This window comes from Oncorhynchus tshawytscha, linkage group LG29 (assembly GCF_018296145.1).
Source record: "Oncorhynchus tshawytscha isolate Ot180627B linkage group LG29, Otsh_v2.0, whole genome shotgun sequence".
Lineage (NCBI taxonomy): Eukaryota > Metazoa > Chordata > Actinopteri > Salmoniformes > Salmonidae > Oncorhynchus > Oncorhynchus tshawytscha.
This window is the reverse complement of record NC_056457.1, coordinates 34023775-34045662: the sequence shown is the minus strand read 5'-3', so window position 1 is coordinate 34045662 and position 21888 is coordinate 34023775. Positions and strand designations below refer to the sequence as shown.

The 21888-nt window shown below is 43.2% G+C and overlaps 1 protein-coding gene across 2 annotated transcripts in view; it reads left to right on the top strand.

Annotated features, from left to right (window-relative positions):
- Positions 1 to 21888, top strand: part of LOC112238617 (nuclear receptor coactivator 2) — a 173599-nt gene that overhangs the window by 76500 nt on the left and 75211 nt on the right. For both annotated transcript variants that reach the window (XM_042308401.1, XM_042308400.1), the window contains exons 3-5: positions 402 to 512; positions 4795 to 4967; positions 19522 to 19625. In XM_042308401.1, coding sequence (XP_042164335.1) covers positions 421 to 512; positions 4795 to 4967; positions 19522 to 19625 — 369 coding nt within the window. In that variant the 5' untranslated portion in view covers positions 402 to 420. The remainder of the gene's footprint in view (positions 1 to 401; positions 513 to 4794; positions 4968 to 19521; positions 19626 to 21888) is intronic.

The window sequence follows — 21888 nt, the reverse complement described above, 5'->3', positions numbered from 1 at the left end:
TGCTCTGACATGCTCTGTCAACTGTGGGACCTTTAAATAGACAGGCGTGCCTTTCCAAATCATGTCCAGTCAGTTGAATTTACCACAGCTGGTCTCCAAGTTGTAGAAACATCTAAAGGAAGATCAATGGAAGCAGGATGCACCTGAGCTCAATTTTGAGTCTCATAGCAAAGGGTCTGAATACTTTTTTCTAACATTTCCTAAAAACATTTGGTCATGTAGAGGGTATTGTGTGTAGATTCATTATACTGTTTAATTTCATTTAAATCATTTTAGAATAAGGCTGTACCTTAACAAAGTGTGGAAGAAGTGAAGGGGTCTGAATACTTTCCGAATGCAAGTCTAAACTCTGTTCTGTGTGAAATAAGTCTAAACTCTGTTCTGTGTGTTCCCTGTAACAGACGCTGATATGCAGTGAGGATGAGTGGCGTTGGTGAAAACCCCTCGAACCCTGCTGCCAGGGCCGAGTCGCGGAAACGCAAGGAATGTTCCTCTGACCTGTTGGGTCCCAGGTAGGAACAGCTGTCTTTACTATGCTAAATCTACTAAACTCTACTCTACTATACTAAACGTTACTATACTAAACTCTACTATACTGAACTCTACTATACTAAATTTTACAATACTGAACTATACTATACTGAACTCTACTATAGTAAACTTTACTATACTAAACTCTACTATACTGAACTCCACTATACTGAACTCTACTATACTGAACTCTACTATACTGAACTCTACTACACTCTACTAAACTTTACTATACTAAACTCTACTATACAGAACTCTACTCTACTATACTGAACTCTACTATACTGAACTATACTAAACTATACTAAACTAGACTATACTAAACTCTACTAAACTTTACTCTACTATACTAAACTTTACTATACTGAACTCTACTATACGGAACTCTACTATACGGAACTCTACTATACGGAACTCTACTATACGGAACTCTACTATACTGAACACTACTATACTGAACACTACTATACTATACTGAACTCTACTATACTATACTAAACTCGACTATACTGCACTCTACTATACTGCACTCTACTATACTGCACTCTACTATACTGAACTCTACTATACTGAACTCTACTATACTGAACTCTACTATACTGAACTCTACTAAACTGTACTATACTAAACTCTACTATACAGAACTCTACTATACTAAACTCTACTATACGGAACTCTACTATACGGAACTCTACTATACTGAACTCTACTATACTGAACTCTACTATACTGAACTCTACTATACTGAACTCTACTATACTAAACTCTACTATACTGCACTCTACTATACTGAACTCTATTATACTGAACTCTACTAAACTCTACTAAACTTTACTATACTAAACTCTACTATACTAAACTCTACGATACTGAACTCTACTATACTGAACTCTACTATACTAAACTAGACTAAACTAGACTATACTAAACTCTACTAAACTCTACTCTACTATACTAAACTTTACGATACTAAACACTACTATACTAAACTATACTATACTGAACTCTACTATACTAAACTCTACGATACTGAACTCTACTGAACTCTACTATACTAAACTAGACTATACTAAACTCTACTCTACTATACTAAACTTTACTATACTAAACTCTGCTATACTAAACTAAATGGAACTCTACTCTACCGTACTAAACTCTACTATACTAAACTAAATGGAACTCTACTCTACCGTACTAAACTCTACTATACTAAACTAAATGGAACTCTACTTTACCATACTAAACTCTACTAAACTAAATGGAACTCTACTCTACCGTACTAAACTCTACTAAACTAAATAGAACTCTACTCTACCATACTAAACTCTACTAAACTAAATGGAACTCTACTCTACCGTACTAAACTCTACTATACTAAACTAAATGGAACTCTACTTTACCATACTAAACTCTACTATACTAAACTAAATGGAATTCTACTCTATCATACTAAACTCTACTAAACTAAATGGAACTCTACTTTACCATACTAAACTCTGCTATACTAAACTAAATTGAACTCTACTCTACCGTACTAAACTCTACTATACTAAACTAAATGGAACTCTACTCTACCGTACTAAACTCTGCTATACTAAACTAAATTGAACTCTACTCTACCGTACTAAGCTCTACTATACTAAACTAAATAGAACTCTACTCTACCATACTAAACTCTACTAAACTAAATGGAACTCTACTTTACCATACTAAACTCTACTATACTAAACTAAATGGAACTCTACTCTACCATACTAAACTCTACTAAACTAAATGGAACTCTACTTTACCATACTAAACTCTACTATACTAAACTAAACGGAACTATACTCTACCATACTAAACTGTACTATACTAAACTAAATGGAACTCTACTCTACCATACTAAACTCTACTAAACTAAATGGAACTACTTTACCATACTAAACTCTACTATACTAAACTAAATGGAACTATACTCTACCATACTAAACTCTACTATACTAAACTAAATTGAACTCTACTAAACTAAACGGAACTCTACTTTACTATACTAAACTAAATGGAACTCTACTCTACCATACTAAACTCTACTATACTAAACTAAATTGAACTCTACTAAACTAAACGGAACTCTACTTTACTATACTAAACTAAATGGAACTCTACTCTACCATACTAAACTCTACTATGCTAAACTAAATGGAACTCTACTCTACCATACCAAACTCTACTAAACTACTTTGCTCTCATTCTAACGTACTATAGGCAACTCAAACACTAGAGACTGAGCACTGCTCCAAGTCTACACAGTACCTTCAGGATGCTATAGGCCTGCTAGTGGAGTTATAAACTACTTATCATAAGCCTAACTTTATGTAAGAGGCCAGACCTGATTATTTAACTAAACGTACAGTTAAATAAGGCTGACATGGCTGACCGCCTGGCTGACTCGGCTGACCGATTGGCTGGCTGACCGATTGGCTGGCTGACCGATTGGCTGGTTGGCTGATCATGATTATGATGGTTGCCAACCCTATAGTTCTGTCATGATTATAACTCTGGTACGACACCTGTCTACTGTTTCCTAATTATTGGTGTATGAATCAGGTGCTACCGGTTCATCGAGGCACAGACAAACAGACTCCTAAACAGCTTCTATCCCCTGACAACTAATGCTCTCCCTCACACCTACACTGCTGCTAAAATGATTATTGATTAGTTTATTACTTTCACTACACTGCTGTTTGCTGATTTCAGTTCCCATTATAATCTATCTATTTATCCTGCTTCTGGTCACACTTACTCCTGTTTACATACACAGTGCATTCAGAAAGTATTCAGACCCATTGACTTATTACACATTTTGTTACATTACAGCCTTATTCTAAAATTGATTTAAATATCCCCCCCCCCCTCATCAATCTACACACAATATCCCATAATGACAAAGAAAAACACTTTTTTGCAAATGTATAAACAAAAACAATCCAGATATATCAATTTTTTACATAAGTATTCAGACCCTTTACTCAGTACTTTGTTGAAGCACCTTTGGCAGAGATTACAGCATCAAATGTTATTGGGTTTGACGCTACAAGCTTGGCAAACCTGTATTTGTGCAGATCCTCTCAAGCTCTGTAAGGATGGTTGGGGAGCATCGCTGCACAGCTATTTTCAGGTCTCTCCAGAGATGCTTGATAGAGTTCAAGACTGGCTCTGGCTGGGCCGTTCAAGGACATTCAGAGACGTGTCCCGAAGCCACTGCTGCGTTGTCCTGGCTGTGTGCTTAGGGTCGTTGTCCTGTTGAAAGGTCTGAGGTCATGAGTGCTCTGGAGCAGGTTTTCATCAAGGATTTCTCTGTAGTTACTCTGTTCATCTTTCCCTCGATCCTGACTAGTCTCCCAGTCCCTGCCGCAGAAAACATCCCCACAGCATGATGCTGCCACCACCATGCTTCATCGTAGTGATGCTGCCACCACCATGCTTCATCGTAGTGATGCTGCCACCACCATGCTTCATCATAGTGATGCTGCCACCACCATGCTTCAGCGTAGTGATGCTGCCACCACCATGCTTCAGCGTAGTGATGCTGCCACCACCATGCTTCATCGTAGTGATGCTGCCACCACCATGCTTCATCGTAGTGATGCTGCCACCACCATGCTTCATCGTAGTGATGCTGCCACCACCATGCTTCATCGTAGTGATGCTGCCACCACCATGCTTCATCGTAGTGATGCTGCCACCACCATGCTTCATCGTAGTGATGCTGCCACCACCATGCTTCATCGTAGTGATGCTGCCACCACCACCATACTTCATCGTAGAGATGCTGCCACCACCATGCTTCATCGTAGTGATGCTGCCACCACCATGCTTCATCGTAGTGATGCTGCCACCACCATGCTTCATCGTAGAGATGGTGGCAGGTTTCCTCCAGACGTGACTCTTGTCAATTAGGCCAAGGAGTTCAATCTTGCTTTTATCAGACCAGCCAATCTTTCTTCTCATGGTCTGAGTCCATTAGGTGCCTTTTGGCAAACTCCAAGCTGTCATGTACCTTTTTTACTACAGGTAACACATTGGACAGCTAAGCACAGTTCTATCAGTGTGAACAGAGTCAGGAATGTGAAGCTAATGCTCTACTTTCTCTCTCTACGTGTCTCTCTCTCTTTGTCTGTCTGACTCTCTGTATTTCTCCCTGTCTGTCTGTCTCTTTCTAACCGTCTCCCTCTCTTGGTCTCTCTATATCTGTCCCTACCCCCCTCCCTGTCTCCTCAGCCCCAAACAAAGCATCGAGAAGAGAAACCGCGAGCATGAAAACAAGTACATTGAGGAGCTGGCCGAGCTGATCTTCGCTAACTTCAACGACATCGATAACTTCAACGTCAAACCAGACAAATGTGCTATCCTCAAGGAGACTGTCAAACAGATACGACAGATCAAGGAGCAAGGTACAATACACTGGTACAACACTACAATACACTGCACTGCAATACACTGCACTACAATACACTGGTACAACACTACAATACACTGCACTGCAATACACTGCACTACAATACACTGGTACAGCACTACAATACAATACACTGGTACAGCACTACACTGCACTGCAATACACTGCACTACAATACACTGGTACAGCACTGCACTACAATACACTGGTACAGCACTACAATACAATACACTGGTACAGCACTACACTACACTACAATACACTACACTACAATACAATACAATACACTGCACTGCACTACACTACAATACACTACAATACACTACAATACACTACAATGCACTACACTACACTACACTACACTACAATACAATACAATACACTGCACTGCACTACAATACACTACAATACAATACACTACAATACACTACAATACAATACACTACACTGCACTACAATACACTACAATACAATACAATACACTACAATACACTACAATACACTACAGTACAATACACTGCACTGCTCTATACTACAATACAATACAATACACTACACTACAATACACTGCACTACACTACAATACAATACACTGCACTACACTACTCTCTACACTACAATGCACTACACTACAATACAATACACTACAATACTCTGCACTACACTACAATACACTACACTACACTACAATACTCTGCACTACATTACACTATAATACACAACAATACACTACAATACACTACACTACACTACACTACATTGTGCTACACTACACTACAATAAACTACAATACACTACACTACACTACAATAAACTACAATACTCTACACTACACTACACTACAATACACTACAATACTCTGCACTACAATACTCTACACTACACTGCACTACACTACAATACACTACACTACACTACACTACAATACACTACAATACACTACACTACAATACTCTACACTACACTACACTGCACTACACTACGATACTCTACACTACACTACACTAGACTACACTGCACTACACTACAATACACTGCACTACACTACAATACTCTACACTGCACTACACTACACTACACTACACTAGACTAGACTACACTACACTACAATACAATACACTACACTACATTGCGCTACACTGCAATACACTGCACTACACTACACTACAATACTTGCTTTATTGGTCCATTTTTGTTGTTGTTACAGTCACAGTACCCAATGGCTGCATTTACACAGACAGCCCAATTCCATGCAAAATCAATGACCACACACAGTTACTGTGTTGACTTGAAACCTGCTGAGCTGTCCGTCGTGTTAGGTAGTGCCAGGGAGGCAGTAGTCTGTAGTGTTCAGAAACACTGTCTGTGTCTGTGGTTGTTTGTGACTCAGACCAATGGGTATCTGTATTTAACTTGGCACACCTACACGGCTGCTAAAAATGATTATGGCCCCTAGACCAACCGCTCAAGAAGGAAATTGTCCCGCGGCTGAATCTAGTCGATAATCCATACATTATGATATAAAGAAAATATATTTCAGAAGAACAGAATATGAGTCGTCTACTGTATGTTATCTGGCTATAGACTGTAGGCCTGTTCATTTATCAGACTAGATACTGTATGTTATCTGGCTATAGACTGTAGGCCTGTTCATTTATCAGACTAGATACTGTATGTTATCTGGCTATAGACTGTAGGCCTGTTCATTTATCAGACTAGATACTGTATGTTATCTGGCTATAGACTGTAGGCTTGTTCATTTAGCTGACTAGATACTGTATGTTATCTGGCTATAGACTGTTCATTTATCAGACTAGATACTGTATGTTATCTGGCTATAGACTGTAGGCTTGTTCATTTATCAGACTAGATACTGTATGTTATCTGGCTATAGACTGTAGGCCTGTTCATTTATCAGACTAGATACTGTATGTTATCTGGCTATAGACTGTAGGCTTGTTCATTTATCAGACTAGATACTGTATGTTATCTGGCTATAGACTGTAGGCCTGTTCATTTATCAGACTAGATACTGTATGTTATCTGGCTATAGACTGTAGGCTTGTTCATTTATCAGACTAGATACTGTATGTTATCTGGCTATAGACTGTAGGCCTGTTCATTTATCAGACTAGATACTGTATGTTATCTGGCTATAGACTGTAGGCTTGTTCATTTATCAGACTAGATACTGTATGTTATCTGGCTATAGACTGTAGGCTTGTTCATTTAGCTGACTAGATACTGTATGTTATCTGGCTATAGACTGTAGGCCTGTTCATTTATCAGACTAGATACTGTATGTTATCTGGCTATAGACTGTAGGCCTGTTCATTTATCAGACTAGATACTGTATGTTATCTGGCTATAGACTGTAGGCCTGTTCATTTATCAGACTAGATACTGTATGTTATCTGGCTATAGACTGTAGGCCTGTTCATTTATCAGACTAGATACTGTATGTTATCTGACTATGCTCTATGATATAGACTGTAGGTTTGTTCATTTAGCTGACAAGATATGTTATCAGTCCTGTGTCATTATTTTATAATGATTTATGATTTTATATTAAGAATAATAAAAATGAATTTCGCTGAATAAAATACAATGGATATTTGTCCCCTTTCCAGAGCGAGAGTGGGCAGATATGAAGCCTATGTAGAGCATAAAAGTGATCATTTGAAACAGGCCCTATATGCTAGATGTACAGTTATTTGGCAACTTTCATTTTGAATTATACAAACCTTTAGAATGTTTTGTTACTTCATTTATTTAACCAGGAACAAGTTCTCATTTACAACTGCGCCTTGGCCAAAGAGAACGCAAAGGAGTGCGACACAAACAACAACAACAGAGTTACTATAATGTCTTAGAAATCAGAACAGATATGGATGGGCTGCATGATGCGACTGTAGACTTGAGGATTTGAGAAAGTAAAAAGAAGTAGCTTGCTTACCTCAGGCTGCACACTGATCAGACTTTTCTCAATTTAATCTTGTCTTTACTAATATGTAAAATTAGTTTTAGATTTAGAATGACCCATTATCACACGAACAGGAACACATTTCATTCATATGCACCGGAATATTGAATAGAGTCCAGTTTCCCACCGGTATGTTTTTCACTCGTGTTGGGTCGTCTACTCCGGTAATTTCGCTGCGCCACAGGTGATTTATTTTTTTTCCTCCACCTAAAACTCTGTATGCCATGGGTTCTCCAACCTTGTTCCTGCAGCTACCCAGTGCTTCATGTGGGAAACCAAGTGAAATATGTTCAGGAACATCGACAGTAACATGTTTTCACAACAAAACATATTTCATGAAACTGTTGACAGCCGTTCTCTCTGCGCGCCGGAGAAAGGAATGAAGGAAAGAGGGTAGGAGATTTAAACGCACGTTGGTGATATATTCCGTAGAGCCAAAGATAACGTGTCAGTCTAATTATCTATGTATCTTTAAAGTACTATTAGTAGGCTGTTCAAAATGTAAAACAAATTCGCAATAATTGTAGGCTAAATCTGAATTTGTTTAATTTAGGCTAAATCTGAATTTGTTTAATTTAGGCTAAATCTGAATTTGTTTAATTTAGGCTAAATCTGAATTTGTTTAATTTAGGCTAAATCTGAATTTGTTTAATTTAGGCTAAAACTGAATTTGTTTAATTTAGGCTAAATCTGAATTTGTTTAATTTAGGCTAAAACTGAATTTGTTTAATTTAGGCTAAATCTGAATTTGTTTAATTTAATTGGTGACTTGTTTTGATGTGATTTTCAATGCATTTATATTGATGTCAGAGTGGTTAGAGGTACAGTAGAGCCCTGAGTACCAGACCATTAGGACCTGATGGAGGGACACTAGAGCCCTGAGTACCAGGCCATTAGGACCCGATGAATTGACAGTAGAGCCCTGAGTACCAGGCCATTAGGACCGGATGGAGGGACAATAGAGCCCTGAGTACCAGGCCATTAGGACCCGATTAATTGACAGTAGAGCCCTGAGTACCAGGCCATTAGGACCGGATGGAGGGACAATAGAGCCCTGAGTACCAGGCCATTAGGACCCAATGAATTGACAGTAGAGCCCTGAGTACCAGTCCATTAGGACCTGATGGAGGGACAGTAGAGCCCTAAGTACCAGGCCATTAGGACCTGATGGAGGGACAGTAGAGCTCTAAGTACCAGGCCATTAGGACCTGATGGAGGGACAGTAGAGCTCTAAGTACCAGGCCATTAGGACCTGATGGCCGGACAGTAGAGCTCTAAGTACCAGGCCATTAGGACCTGATGGAGGGACAGTAGAGCTCTAAGTACCAGGCCATTAGGACCTGATGGAGGGATAATAGGGTCTTGGCATCACCAATCATCTGAACATTTAGTCTGGACCACATCACATCAACTGATCTGTCCTTTGGTAGCCATTCATGAAAATCCCAGGAAGGCGCTACCTATTTAATACATGAATTTAGTCGTCTAACTTATGTTCTTTTGAGTGTTTCTTATCTCAGCACATCATCTGTACATTCTCCTTAAATTGGTGGATTGTCAACATGGTGGATTTTATACAACTACAGTGCATTCATAAAGTTTTCACACCCATTGACCTTTCCCACTTTTCCCACGTTTTGTTGAATAAAGAAGGTATTTCAGGGTTTTTTAACGTTTTTTTTTTACACACTTGCAAAAATGTCTACAAAAACAGAATTAAATAAAATAATTTCTACACACAACACCCCATAACGACAAAGCAAAATCTGTTTTTTTAGACAGTTTTACAAGTGTGTTAAAAAAAAACGTTAAAAAAACTGAAATACCTTCTTTATTCAAACCCTTTGCTATGAGGCTCGAAATTGACTTCAGGTGTATCCTGTTTCCATTGATCATCCTTGTGATGTTTCTATAACTTGATTGGAGTCCACCTGTGGTAAATTCAATTGATTGGACATGATTTGTAAAGGCACACACCTGTCTAATATAAGGTATCACAGTTGATAGTGCATGTCAGAGCAAAAACCAAGCCATGAGGTTGAAGGAATTGTCCGTAGAGCTAAGAGACCGGACTGTGTCGAGGCACAGATCTGGGGAAGGCTATGAAAACATTTCTACAGCATTTGAAGGTCCCCAAGAACACAGTGGCCTCCATCATTCTTAAATGAAAGAAGTTTGGAACCACCAAGACTCTTCCTAGAGCTGGCCGCCCGGCCAAACTGAGCAATCGGGGGAGAAGGGCCTTGGGTCAGGGAGGTGACCAAGAACCAGATGGTCACTCTGAAAGAGCTCTAGAGTTCCTCTGTGGAGATGAGAGAACCTTCCCGAAGGACAACAATTTCTGCAGCACTCCACCAACCAGGCCTTTTATGTTAGAGTGGCCAGATTGAAGGACACATGACAGCCCGCTTGGAGTTTGCCAGAAGACACCTAAAGGACTCTCAGACCATGAGAAACAAGATTGTCTGGTCTGATGAAACCAAGATGGAACTGTTTGGCCTGAATGCCAAGCGTCACGTTTGGAGGAAACCTGGCATCATCCCTACGGTGAAGCATGGTGGTAGCAGGATCATGCTGTCGGGAGGTTTTTCTGGGAGACTAGTCAGGAACGAGGGAAAGATGAACGGAGCAAAGTACAGAGAGATCATTGATGAAAACCTGCTCCAGAGCGCTCAGGACCTCAGACTGGGGTGAAAATTCACCTTCCAACAGGACAACTACCCTAAGCACTCAGCCAAGACAACGCAGGAGTGGCTTCGGGACGAGTCTCTGAATGTCCTTTAGTGAGTAATGATGTACTTATTGCTGCGCTGTGCTGGTTTACCGAAGTCTGCTGGTCCTGCACCAGACCTGCTGCATCAACGTGTGTCATGCAGGACGGAGGATGCTGCTTCTCACATCGTGTGTCATGCAGGACGGAGGATGCTTGCTTCTCATCTTCGACTCTTTCTCCTCTGTTTTCACACAGTGGAAAATAGAAATGTGTGTGCTGCCAGCGTTACTAGTGTCTCACGATTCCTCTTCTCTTCCTCTCATCCTTCTCTTCCTTTACTATTCCTCTCCTCTCCTCATTCTTTCCTCTTCTCTTCTCTTCTCTCCTCTTCCTCTCCTCTTCTCTCCTCTTCCTTTCCTGCTCTCTCCTTCTTTGTTCCCTAGCTCCTCCTCACAGACCCACGCCTAGCTCCTCCTCACAGACCCACGCCTAGCTCCTCCTCACAGACCCAGCCCTAGCTCTCCTGCACAGACCCAGCCCTAGCTCTCCCGCACAGACCCAGCCCTAGCTCTTCCGCACAGACCCAGCCCTAGCTCTTCCGCACAGACCCAGCCCTAGCTCCCGCACAGACCCAGCCCTCCTCACAGACCCAGCCCTAGCTCTTCCGCACAGACCCAGCCCTCCTCCGCACAGACCCAGCCCTAGCTCCTCCTCACAGACCCAGCCCTAGCTCCTCCTCACAGACCCAGCCCTAGCTCCTCCTCACAGACCCAGCCCTAGCTCCTCCTCACAGACCCAGCCCTAGCTCCTCCTCACATACCCAGCCCAGCCCTAGCTCCTCCTCACAGACCCAGCCCTAGCTCCTCCTCACAGACCCAGCCCAGCCCTAGCTCCTCCTCACAGACCCAGCCCTAGCTCCTCCTCACAGACCCAGCCCTAGCTCCTCCGCACCCAGACCCAGCCCCAGCTCCTCCGCACAGACCCAGCCCTAGCTCCTCCTCACAGACCCAGCCCCAGCTCCTCCTCACAGACCCAGCCCTAGCTCCTCCTCACAGACCCAGCCCTAGCTCCTCCTCACAGACCCAGCCCAGCCCTAGCTCCTCCTCACAGACCCAGCCCTAGCTCCTCCTCACAGACCCAGCCCTAGCTCCTCCTCACAGACCCAGCCCTAGCTCTTCCGCACAGACCCAGCCCTAGCTCCTCCTCACAGACCCAGCCCTAGCTCCTCCGCACAGACACTCATCTTTAGAACAGACTGTGCTCTGAACATAAGGGGTCTCTACATGCATATTAACCCTATCACTGACTGGAGGAGATATAAAGGATCCTACACTGTCTGTAGATATGAATTACACTGACTCTTCACCTATAAACTATATACTGTAGATATGAATTACACTGACTCTTCACCTATGAACTATATACTGTAGATATGCATTAGATATGAATTACACATGACTCTTCACCTATAAACTATATACTGTAGATAGGAATTACACTGACTCTTCACTTATGAACTATATACTGTAGATAGGAATTACACTGACTCTTCACTTATAAACTATATACTGTAGATAGGAATTACACGGACTCTCTCTCCACTTTATAATAATTTATATAGCCACTTTTATAATTTTTTATTATATTTACATTTTTACCTCTTTTTCTCCCCAATTTCACGGTATCCAATTGGTAGTTCCAGTCTTGTATCATGGTTGCAACTCCCATACGGACTCGGGAGAGGCGAAGGCCGAGAACCGTGCGTCCTCCGAAACACAACCCATCCAAGCCGGCAATGCTTCTTGACACAACGCCCACTTACCCCGGCAGCCAGCCGCACCAATGTGTCAGAGGAAACACCGTACACCTGGCGATCGTGTCAGCTTGCACTGCGCCCGGCCCGCAGTGCAAGGAGTCGCTAGAGAGCGATGGGACAAGGACATCCCTACCGGGCAAACCCTCCCCTAACCCGGACGACGCCGAGCCAATTGTGCGTCGTCTCATTGGTCTCCCGGTCGCGGCCGGCTGCGACAGAGCCTGGACTCGAACCCAGAATCTCTAGTGGCACAGCTAGCACTGCGATGCAGTGCCTTAGACCACTGTAATGCGATGCAGTGCCTTAGACCACTGTAATGCGATGCAGTGCCTTAGACCACTGTAATGCGATGCAGTGCCTTAGACCACTGTACTGCGATGCAGTGCCTTAGACCACTGTAATGCGATGCAGTGCCTTAGACCACTGTACTGCGATGCAGTGCCTTAGACCACTGTAATGTGATGCAGTGCCTTAGACCACTGTAATGCGATGCAATGCCTTAGACCACTGTACTGCGATGCAATGCCTTAGACCACTGTAATGCGATGCAGTGCCTTAGACCACTGTAATGCGATGCAGTGCCTTAGACCACTGTACTGCGATGCAGTGCCTTAGACCACTGTACTGCGATGCAGTGCCTTAGACCACTGTAATGCGATGCAGTGCCTTAGACCACTGTAATGCGATGCAGTGCCTTAGACCACTGTAATGCGATGCAGTGCCTTAGACCACTGTAATGCGATGCAGTGCCTGCCTAGACCACTGTAATGCGATGCAGTGCCTTAGACCACTGTAATGCGATGCAGTGCCTTAGACCACTGTAATGCGATGCAGTGCCTTAGACCACTGTAATGCGATGCAGTGCCTTAGACCACTGTAGTGCTGCCACTGATGCAGTGCCTTAGACCACTGTAATGCGATGCAGTGCCTTAGACCACTGTAATGCGATGCAGTGCCTTAGACCACTGTACTGCGATGCAGTGCCTTAGACCACTGTACTGCGATGCAGTGCCTTAGACCACTGTACTGCGATGCAGTGCCTTAGACCACTGTAATGCGATGCAGTGCCTTAGACCACTGTAATGCGATGCAGTGCCTTAGACCACTGTAATGCGATGCAGTGCCTTAGACCACTGTACTGCGATGCAGTGCCTTAGACCACTGCGCCACTCGGGAGGCTGCATTATAAAGGCACCTGTAATAAAATAAATAAATATAAGTTGTATTAAAGTATTAGTGAGGCTAATGCTCATCTATTAAACAGTACAATGGTATGGCCTTATCTAATACTGTCAGTACAGTGGTATGGCCTTATCTAATACTGTCAGTACAATGGTATGGCCTTATCTAATACTGTCAGTACAATGGTATGGCCTTATCTAATACTGTCAGTACAGTGGTATGGCCTTATCTAATACTGTCAGTACAGAGGTAGGGCCTTATCTAATACTGTCAGTACAGTGGAATGGCCTTACTTATCTAATACTGTCAGTACAGTGGTATGGCCTTACTTATCTAATACTGTCAGTACAGTGGTATGGCCTTATCTAATACTGTCAGTACAGTGGTATGGCCTTATCTAATACTGTCAGTACAGTGGTATGGCCTTATCTAATACTGTCAGTACAATGGTATGGCCTTATCTAATACTGTCAGTACAATGGTATGGCCTTATCTAATACTGTCAGTACAGAGGTATGGCCTTATCTAATACTGTCAGTACAGTGGTATGGCCTTACTTGTCTAATACTGTCAGTACAGAGGTATGGCCTTACTTATCTAATACTGTCAGTACAGTGGTATGGCCTTACTTATCTAATAGTCTCAGTACAGTACAGTGGTATGGATATTCAAATTGCTACCTATTAGGCTACCCCCTGCTGCTACTCTCTGTTTGTTATCTATGCATAGTCACGTTAACTCTACCCACATGGACATATTACCTCGACTAACCGGTGCCCCCGCACATTGACTCTGTACCGGTACCCCCTGTATATAGCCTCCACATTGACTCTGTACCGGTACCCCCTGTATATAGCCTCCACATTGACTCTGTACAGGTACGCCCTGTATATAGCCTCCACACTGACTCTGTACCGGTACCCCCTGTATATAGCCTCCACACTGACTCTGTACCGGTACCCCTGTATATAGCCTCCACACTGACTCTGTACCGGTACCCCTGTATGTAGCCTCCACATTGACTCTGTACAGGTACGCCCTGTATATAGCCTCCACACTGACTCTGTACCGGTACCCCTGTATGTAGCCTCCACATTGACTCTGTACCGGTACCCCTGTATATAGCCTCTACACTGACTCTGTACCGGTACCCCCTGTATATAGCCTCCACATTGACTCTGTACTAGTACCCCTGTATATAGCCTCCACATTGACTCTGTACCGGTACCCCTGTATATAGCCTCCACATTTACTCTGTACCGGTACCCCCTGTATATAGCCTCCACATTGACTCTGTACCGGTACCCCCTGTATATAACCTCCACATTGACTCTGTACCGGTACCCCTGTATATAGCCTCCACACTGACTCTGTACCGGTACCCCCTGTATATAGCCTCCACACTGACTCTGTACCGGTACCCCTGTATATAACCTCCACATTGACTCTGTACCGGTACCCCCTGTATATAGCCTCCACATTGACTCTGTACTAGTACCCCCTGTATATAGCCTCCACATTGACTCAGTACCGGTACCCCTGTATATAGCCTCCACATTGACTCTGTACCGGTACCCCTGTATATAGCCTCCACATTGACTCTGTACCGGTACCCCCTGTATATAGCCTCCACATTGACTCTGTACCGGTACCCCCTGTATATAACCTCCACATTGACTCTGTACCGGTACCCCCTGTATATAGCCTCCACATTGACTCTGTACCGGTACCCCTGTATATAACCTCCACATTAACTCTGTACCAGTACCCCCTGTATATAGCCTCCACACTGACTCTGTACCGGTACCCCCTGTATGTAGCCTCCACATTGACTCTGTACAGGTACGCCCTGTATATAGCCTCCACACTGACTCTGTACCGGTACCCCCTGTATATAGCCTCCACATTGACTCTGTACCGGTACCCCCTGTATATAGCCTCCACACTGACTCTGTACCGGTACCCCTGTATATAGCCTCCACATTTACTCTGTACCGGTACCCCCTGTATATAGCCTCCACATTGACTCTGTACTAGTACCCCCTGTATATAGCCTCCACATTGACTCTGTACCGGTACCCCCTGTATATAGCCTCCACACTGACTCTGTACCGGTACCCCCTGTATATAGCCTCCACACTGACTCTGTACCGGTACCCCTGTATATAACCTCCACATTGACTCTGTACAGGTACCCCTGTATATAGCCTCCACACTGACTCTGTACCGGTACCCCCTGTATGTAGCCTCCACATTGACTCTGTACCGGTACCCCTGTATATAGCCTCCACACTGACTCTGTACCGGTACCCCTGTATGTAGCCTCCACATTGACTCTGTACAGTACGCCCTGTATATAGCCTCCACACTGACTCTGTATGTATAGCCTCCACATTGACTCTGTACCGGTACCCCTGTATATAGCCTCCACATTTACTCTGTACCGGTACCCCTGTATATAGCCTCCACATTGACTCTGTACTAGTACCCCTGTATATAACCTCCACATTGACTCTGTACCGGTACCCCTGTATATAGCCTCCACACTGACTCTGTACCGGTACCCCCTGTATATAGCCTCCACACTGACTCTGTACCGGTACCCCTGTATATAACCTCCACATTGACTCTGTACCGGTACCCCCTGTATATAGCATCCACACTGACTCTGTACTAGTACCCCTGTATATAGCCTCCACATTGACTCAGTACCGGTACCCCTGTATATAGCCTCCACATTTACTCTGTACCGGTACCCCCTGTATATAGCCTCCACATTGACTCTGTACTAGTACCCCCTGTATATAACCTCCACATTGACTCAGTACCGGTACCCCTGTATATAGCCTCCACATTTACTCTGTACCGGTACCCCCTGTATATAGCCTCCACATTGACTCTGTACCGGTACCCCTGTATATAACCTCCACATTGACTCTGTACCGGTACCCCTGTATATAGCCTCCACACTGACTCTGTACCGGTACCCCTGTATATAGCCTCCACACTGACTCTGTACCGGTACCCCTGTATATAACCTCCACATTGACTCTGTACCGGTACCCCCTGTATATAGCCTCCACATTGACTCTGTACTAGTACCCCTGTATATAGCCTCCACATTGACTCAGTACTAGTACCCCTGTATATAGCCTCCACATTGACTCTGTACCGGTACCCCTGTATATAGCCTCCACATTGACTCTGTACCGGTACCCCCTGTATATAGCCTCCACATTGACTCTGTACCGGTACCCCCTGTATATAACCTCCACATTGACTCTGTACCGGTACCCCCTGTATATAGCCTCCACATTGACTCAATACTGGTACCCCTGTATACAGCCTCCACATTGACTCTGTACCGGTACCCCCTGTATATAACCTCCACATTAACTCTGTACCAGTACCCCTGTATATAGCCTCCACATTGACTCTGTACTAGTACCCCTGGTATATAGCCTCCACATTGACTCAGTACCGGTACCCCTGTATATAGCCTCCACATTGACTCTGTACTAGTACCCCTGTATATAGCCTCCACGTTGACTCTGTACTAGTACCCCTGTATATAGCCTCCACATTGACTCTGTACTAGTACCCCTGTATATAGCCTCCACATTGACTCTGTACCGGTACCCCCTGTATATAGCCTCCACATTGACTCTGTACCGGTACCCCCTGTATATAACCTCCACATTGACTCAGTACCGGTACCCCCTGTATATAGCCTCCACATTGACTCTGTACCGGTACCCCCTGTATATAGCTTGCTACTGTTGTTTTACTGCTGCTCTTTTAATTATTTGTTGTTCTAATTTACATGTTTTACTTAACCAACAATGCAGTTTTAAGAAAAATAAGTGTTAAGGGCTTGTAAGTAAGCATTTCACTGTAAGGTTGTATTCGGCGCATATGACAAATACAATTTGATTTGATTCTGTCAGTACAGTGGTATGGTCTTGCTGATATAATACTGCCAGTGCAGTGGTATGGTCTTGCTGATATAATACTGCCAGTGCGGTGGTATGGTCTTACTGATATAATACTGCCAGTGCAGTGGTATGGTCTTGCTGATATAATACTGCCAGTGCAGTGGTATGGTCTTGCTGATATAATACTGCCAGTACAGTGGTATGGTCTTACTGATATAATACTGCCGGTGCAGTGGTATGGTCTTACTGATATAATACTGCTAGTACAGTGGTATGGTCTTACTGATATAATACTGCCAGTACAGTGTTATGGTCTTACTGATATAATACAGCCAGTGCAGTGTTATGGTCTTACTGATATAATACAGCCAGTGCAGTGGTATGGTCATTGTAACCATTGTAACCAAGAAACTCCACTTTGAACTTTGTTGCAGCATCACTAAAGGCACCCTACACCCTACACCCTTTCCTACATAGTGCACAACTTTTGACCAGCTCCCTATGGGTTTCCCTATGGGCCCTGGTCAAAAGTAGTGCACTATATAGGGAATAGGGTGGTATTTATGGCCCTGGTCAAATGGAGTGTGGTATTTAGGGCCCTGGTCAAATTTAGTGCACTATATAGGGAGTAGTGTGGTATTTGGGACACATATTGTGTGATGTCGCCTATTTACTCTGAGTGTACCAAACATTAAGAACACCTTCCTAATATTGAGTTGTACCCTCTTTTGCCCTCAGAACAGACTCAATTTGTCAAGGCATGGACTCTACAAGTTGTCAAAAGTATTTCCTAATGATTGCTAGTCCATGTTGACTCCAATGCTTCCTACAGTTGTCAAGTTGGACCAAACCCAGCAGCGTTGTAGTTCTTGACACAAACCGGTGCGCCTGTCACTTACTACCATACCCCGTTCAAAGGCACTTAAATATTTTGTCTTGCCCATTCACCCTCTGAATGGTACATATACACAATCCATGTCTCAGTTGTCTCTAGGCTTAAAAATCATTCTTAAACCTGTCTCCTCTCCTTCATCTAACACTGATAAGGGATCATAGCATCATTAAGGGATCATAGCATCATTAAGGGATCATAGCATCATTAAGGGATCATAGCATCATTAAGGGATCATAGCATCATTAAGGGATCATAGCATCATTATGGGATCATAGCATTCACTTGGATTCAGCTGGTCAGTATATGTCATGGAAATGTTCCTAATGTTTTGTATGCTCAGTGTTGGTCAGTGTTTTGTAATGAAGGATTTGAGGGTGAATGTCTCTAAGGTCTGGTTTGTTAATAATGGGATCACATAGCATACATTAGGACTCATTTGATATGAATTAGATGATTGTATAAGAGATGGATTAGAGAATGATTAGAGATGGAGAGATCACTGCTGTTCATCTCTTTTATTCAACTGTGAAACGGAGGAAGGAAGGAAGTTTAGGAAGCTGAAGGAACAACTTGGGGGATCCAAATTAACTTCTTGTTGTCTACGTCCCAAATGGCTCCCTTTTCCCTTGGTAGTGCACTACTTTTAACGCCCTTGTCCAAAGTACTGCATTATATAGGGACTAGGGCGGCAGGTAACCTAGCAGTTAGAGTGTTTGGGCCAGTAACCGAAAGTTCACTGATTCAAATACCCGAGCTGACAAAGTAAAAAATGCCCTTGAGCAAGGCACTTAACCGTCATTTTCTCCAAGGGCTGCGTAATACAATTGCCGACCCTGTAAAACATTTCTCTGCACCGATCTGGTGTGTGACGGTGCTTAAAAAAAAATACAAATAATGGTGCCATTTGACTCCTATCTGCGTTGTCTGCTCAGTTCAACGACCTGTCTGTTGATGAAGCTGTGACTTCCCCATGTTAGGTAAAAGGGAAAGACAATAAGACATCTGATTGGTTGTCTTTCCCACAGAGAAAGCAGCCGCGGCCAATGAGGAGGAGGTACAGAAGGCAGATGTGTCGTCGACGGGCCAAAGCATCATCGACAAGGATGCTCTCGGGCCAATGATGTTGGAGGTGAGTCTGAGTGATGTTGCTCCTCTTGGGATAATTAGTCTACGCTTTATCCAGGCAGTCCAGGCACCTTGTTCTACTGAGCTACAGAGGATCTAGCTAGCTAACAAGGTACCGTGTTCTACTGAGCTACAGAGGATCTAGCTAGCTAACAAGGTACCATGTTCTACTGAGCTACAGAGGATCTAGCTAGCTAACAAGGCACCGTGCTCTACCAACTGAGCTACAGAGGATCTAGCTAGCTAACAAGGTACCGTGTTTTACTGAGCTTACAGAGGATCTAGCTAGCTAACAAGGTACCGTGTTCTACTGAGCTACAGAGGATCTAGCTAGCTAACAAGGTACCATGTTCTACTGAGCTACAGAGGATCTAGCTAGCTAACAAGGTACCATGTTCTACTGAGCTACAGAGGATCTAGATAGACCGAGATTTGGTTAATTACAGTGCTTTGCAAAAGTATTCACCCCCCTTTGCATTTTTCCTATTTTAATGCATTATAACCTGCAATTTTTGTTTGGATTTCATGTAAAGGACATACACAAAATAGTCCAAATTGGTGAAGTGAAATGAACAACAAACATTTCAAAAGAAATTACAACATTTTAAACTGAAAAGGTGTGGGTGCATATGTATTCACCCCCTTTGCTATGAAGCCCCTAAATAAGATCTGGTGCAACCAATTACCTTCAGAAGTCACATAATTAGTTAAATAAAGTCCACCTGTGTGTCACATGATCTGTCACATGATCTCAGTATATATACACCTATTCTGAAAGGCCCCAGAGTCTGCAACACCACTAAGCAAGGGGCACCACCAAGCAAGCGGCACTATGAAGACCAATGAGCTCTCCAAACAGGTCAGGGACAATGTTGTGGGGTAGTACAGATCAGGGTTGGGTTATAAAAAAATACCAGAAACTTTGAACATCCCACGGAACACCGTTAAATCCATTATTAAAAAATGGAAAGAATATGGCACCACAACAAAACTGCCAAGAGAAGGCCGCCCACCAAAACCCACAGACCAGGCAAGGAGGGCATTAATCAGAGAGGCAACAAAGAGACCAAAGATAATCCTGAAGGAGCTGCAAAGCTCCACAGCGGAGATTGGAGTATCTGTCCATATGACCACTTGAAGCCGTACACTCCACAGAGCTGGGCTTTGCGGAAGAGTGGCCAGAAAAAGCCATTGCTTAAAGAAAAAAAGAATCAAACACATTTGGTGTTCGCCAAAAGGCATGTGGGAGACTCCCCAAACATATGGAAGAAGGTACTCTGGTCAGATGAGATTAAAGTTGAGTGTTTTGGCCATCAAGAAAAACGTTATGTCTGGCACAAACCCAACACCTCTCATCACCCCAAGAACGCCATCCCCACAGTGAAGCATGGTGGTGGTAGCATGCTTTGGGGATGTTTTTCATCGGCAGGGACTGGGAAACTGGTCAGAATTTGAAGGAATGATGGATGGCACTAAATACAGGGAAATTCTTGAGGGAAACCTGTTTGTCTTCCAGAGATTTGAGCCTGGAACGGAGGTTCACCTTCCAGCAGGACAATGACCCTAAGCATACTGCTAAAGCAACACTCGAGTGGTTTAAGGGGAAACATTTTAAAGTCTTGAAATGTCCTAGTCAAAGCCCAGACCTCAATCCAATTGAGAATCTGTGGTATGACTTCAAGATTGCTGTACCCCAGCAGAACCGAACCAACTTGAAGGAGCTGGAGCAGCTTTGTCTTGAAGAATGGGCAAAAATCCCAGTGGCCAGATGTGCCAAGCTTATAGAGACGTACCCCAAGAGACTTGCAGCTGTAATTGCTGCAAAGGTGGCTCTACAAAGTATTGACTTTGGGGGGGGTGAATAGTTATGCACGTTCAGGTTTTCCGTTTTTTTTGTCTTAGTTCTTGTTTGTTTCATCATTAATATTTTGCATCTTCAAAGTGGTAGGAATGTTGTGTAAATCAAATTATACAAACCTCCCCCAAAAAATCAATTTTAATTCCAGGTTGTAAGGCAACAAAATAGGAAAAATGCCAAGAGGGGTGGATACTTTCACTAGCCACTGTAAGTGGGGGTGGTAGGCTTATAGCTCATCTATCACTGATCAGAAACATTTAGCAGGCTATAATGTAGTCTAAATCAAGTGCAGGACTATTATTTGTCGTTGATTGCATACGGGCTACTCTAAAAGCCTGCAGAGGTTGTGGAAATATATAAACACGAAACTTGCATGCTATTGATAATATAGATTGATATTATTTTTCTA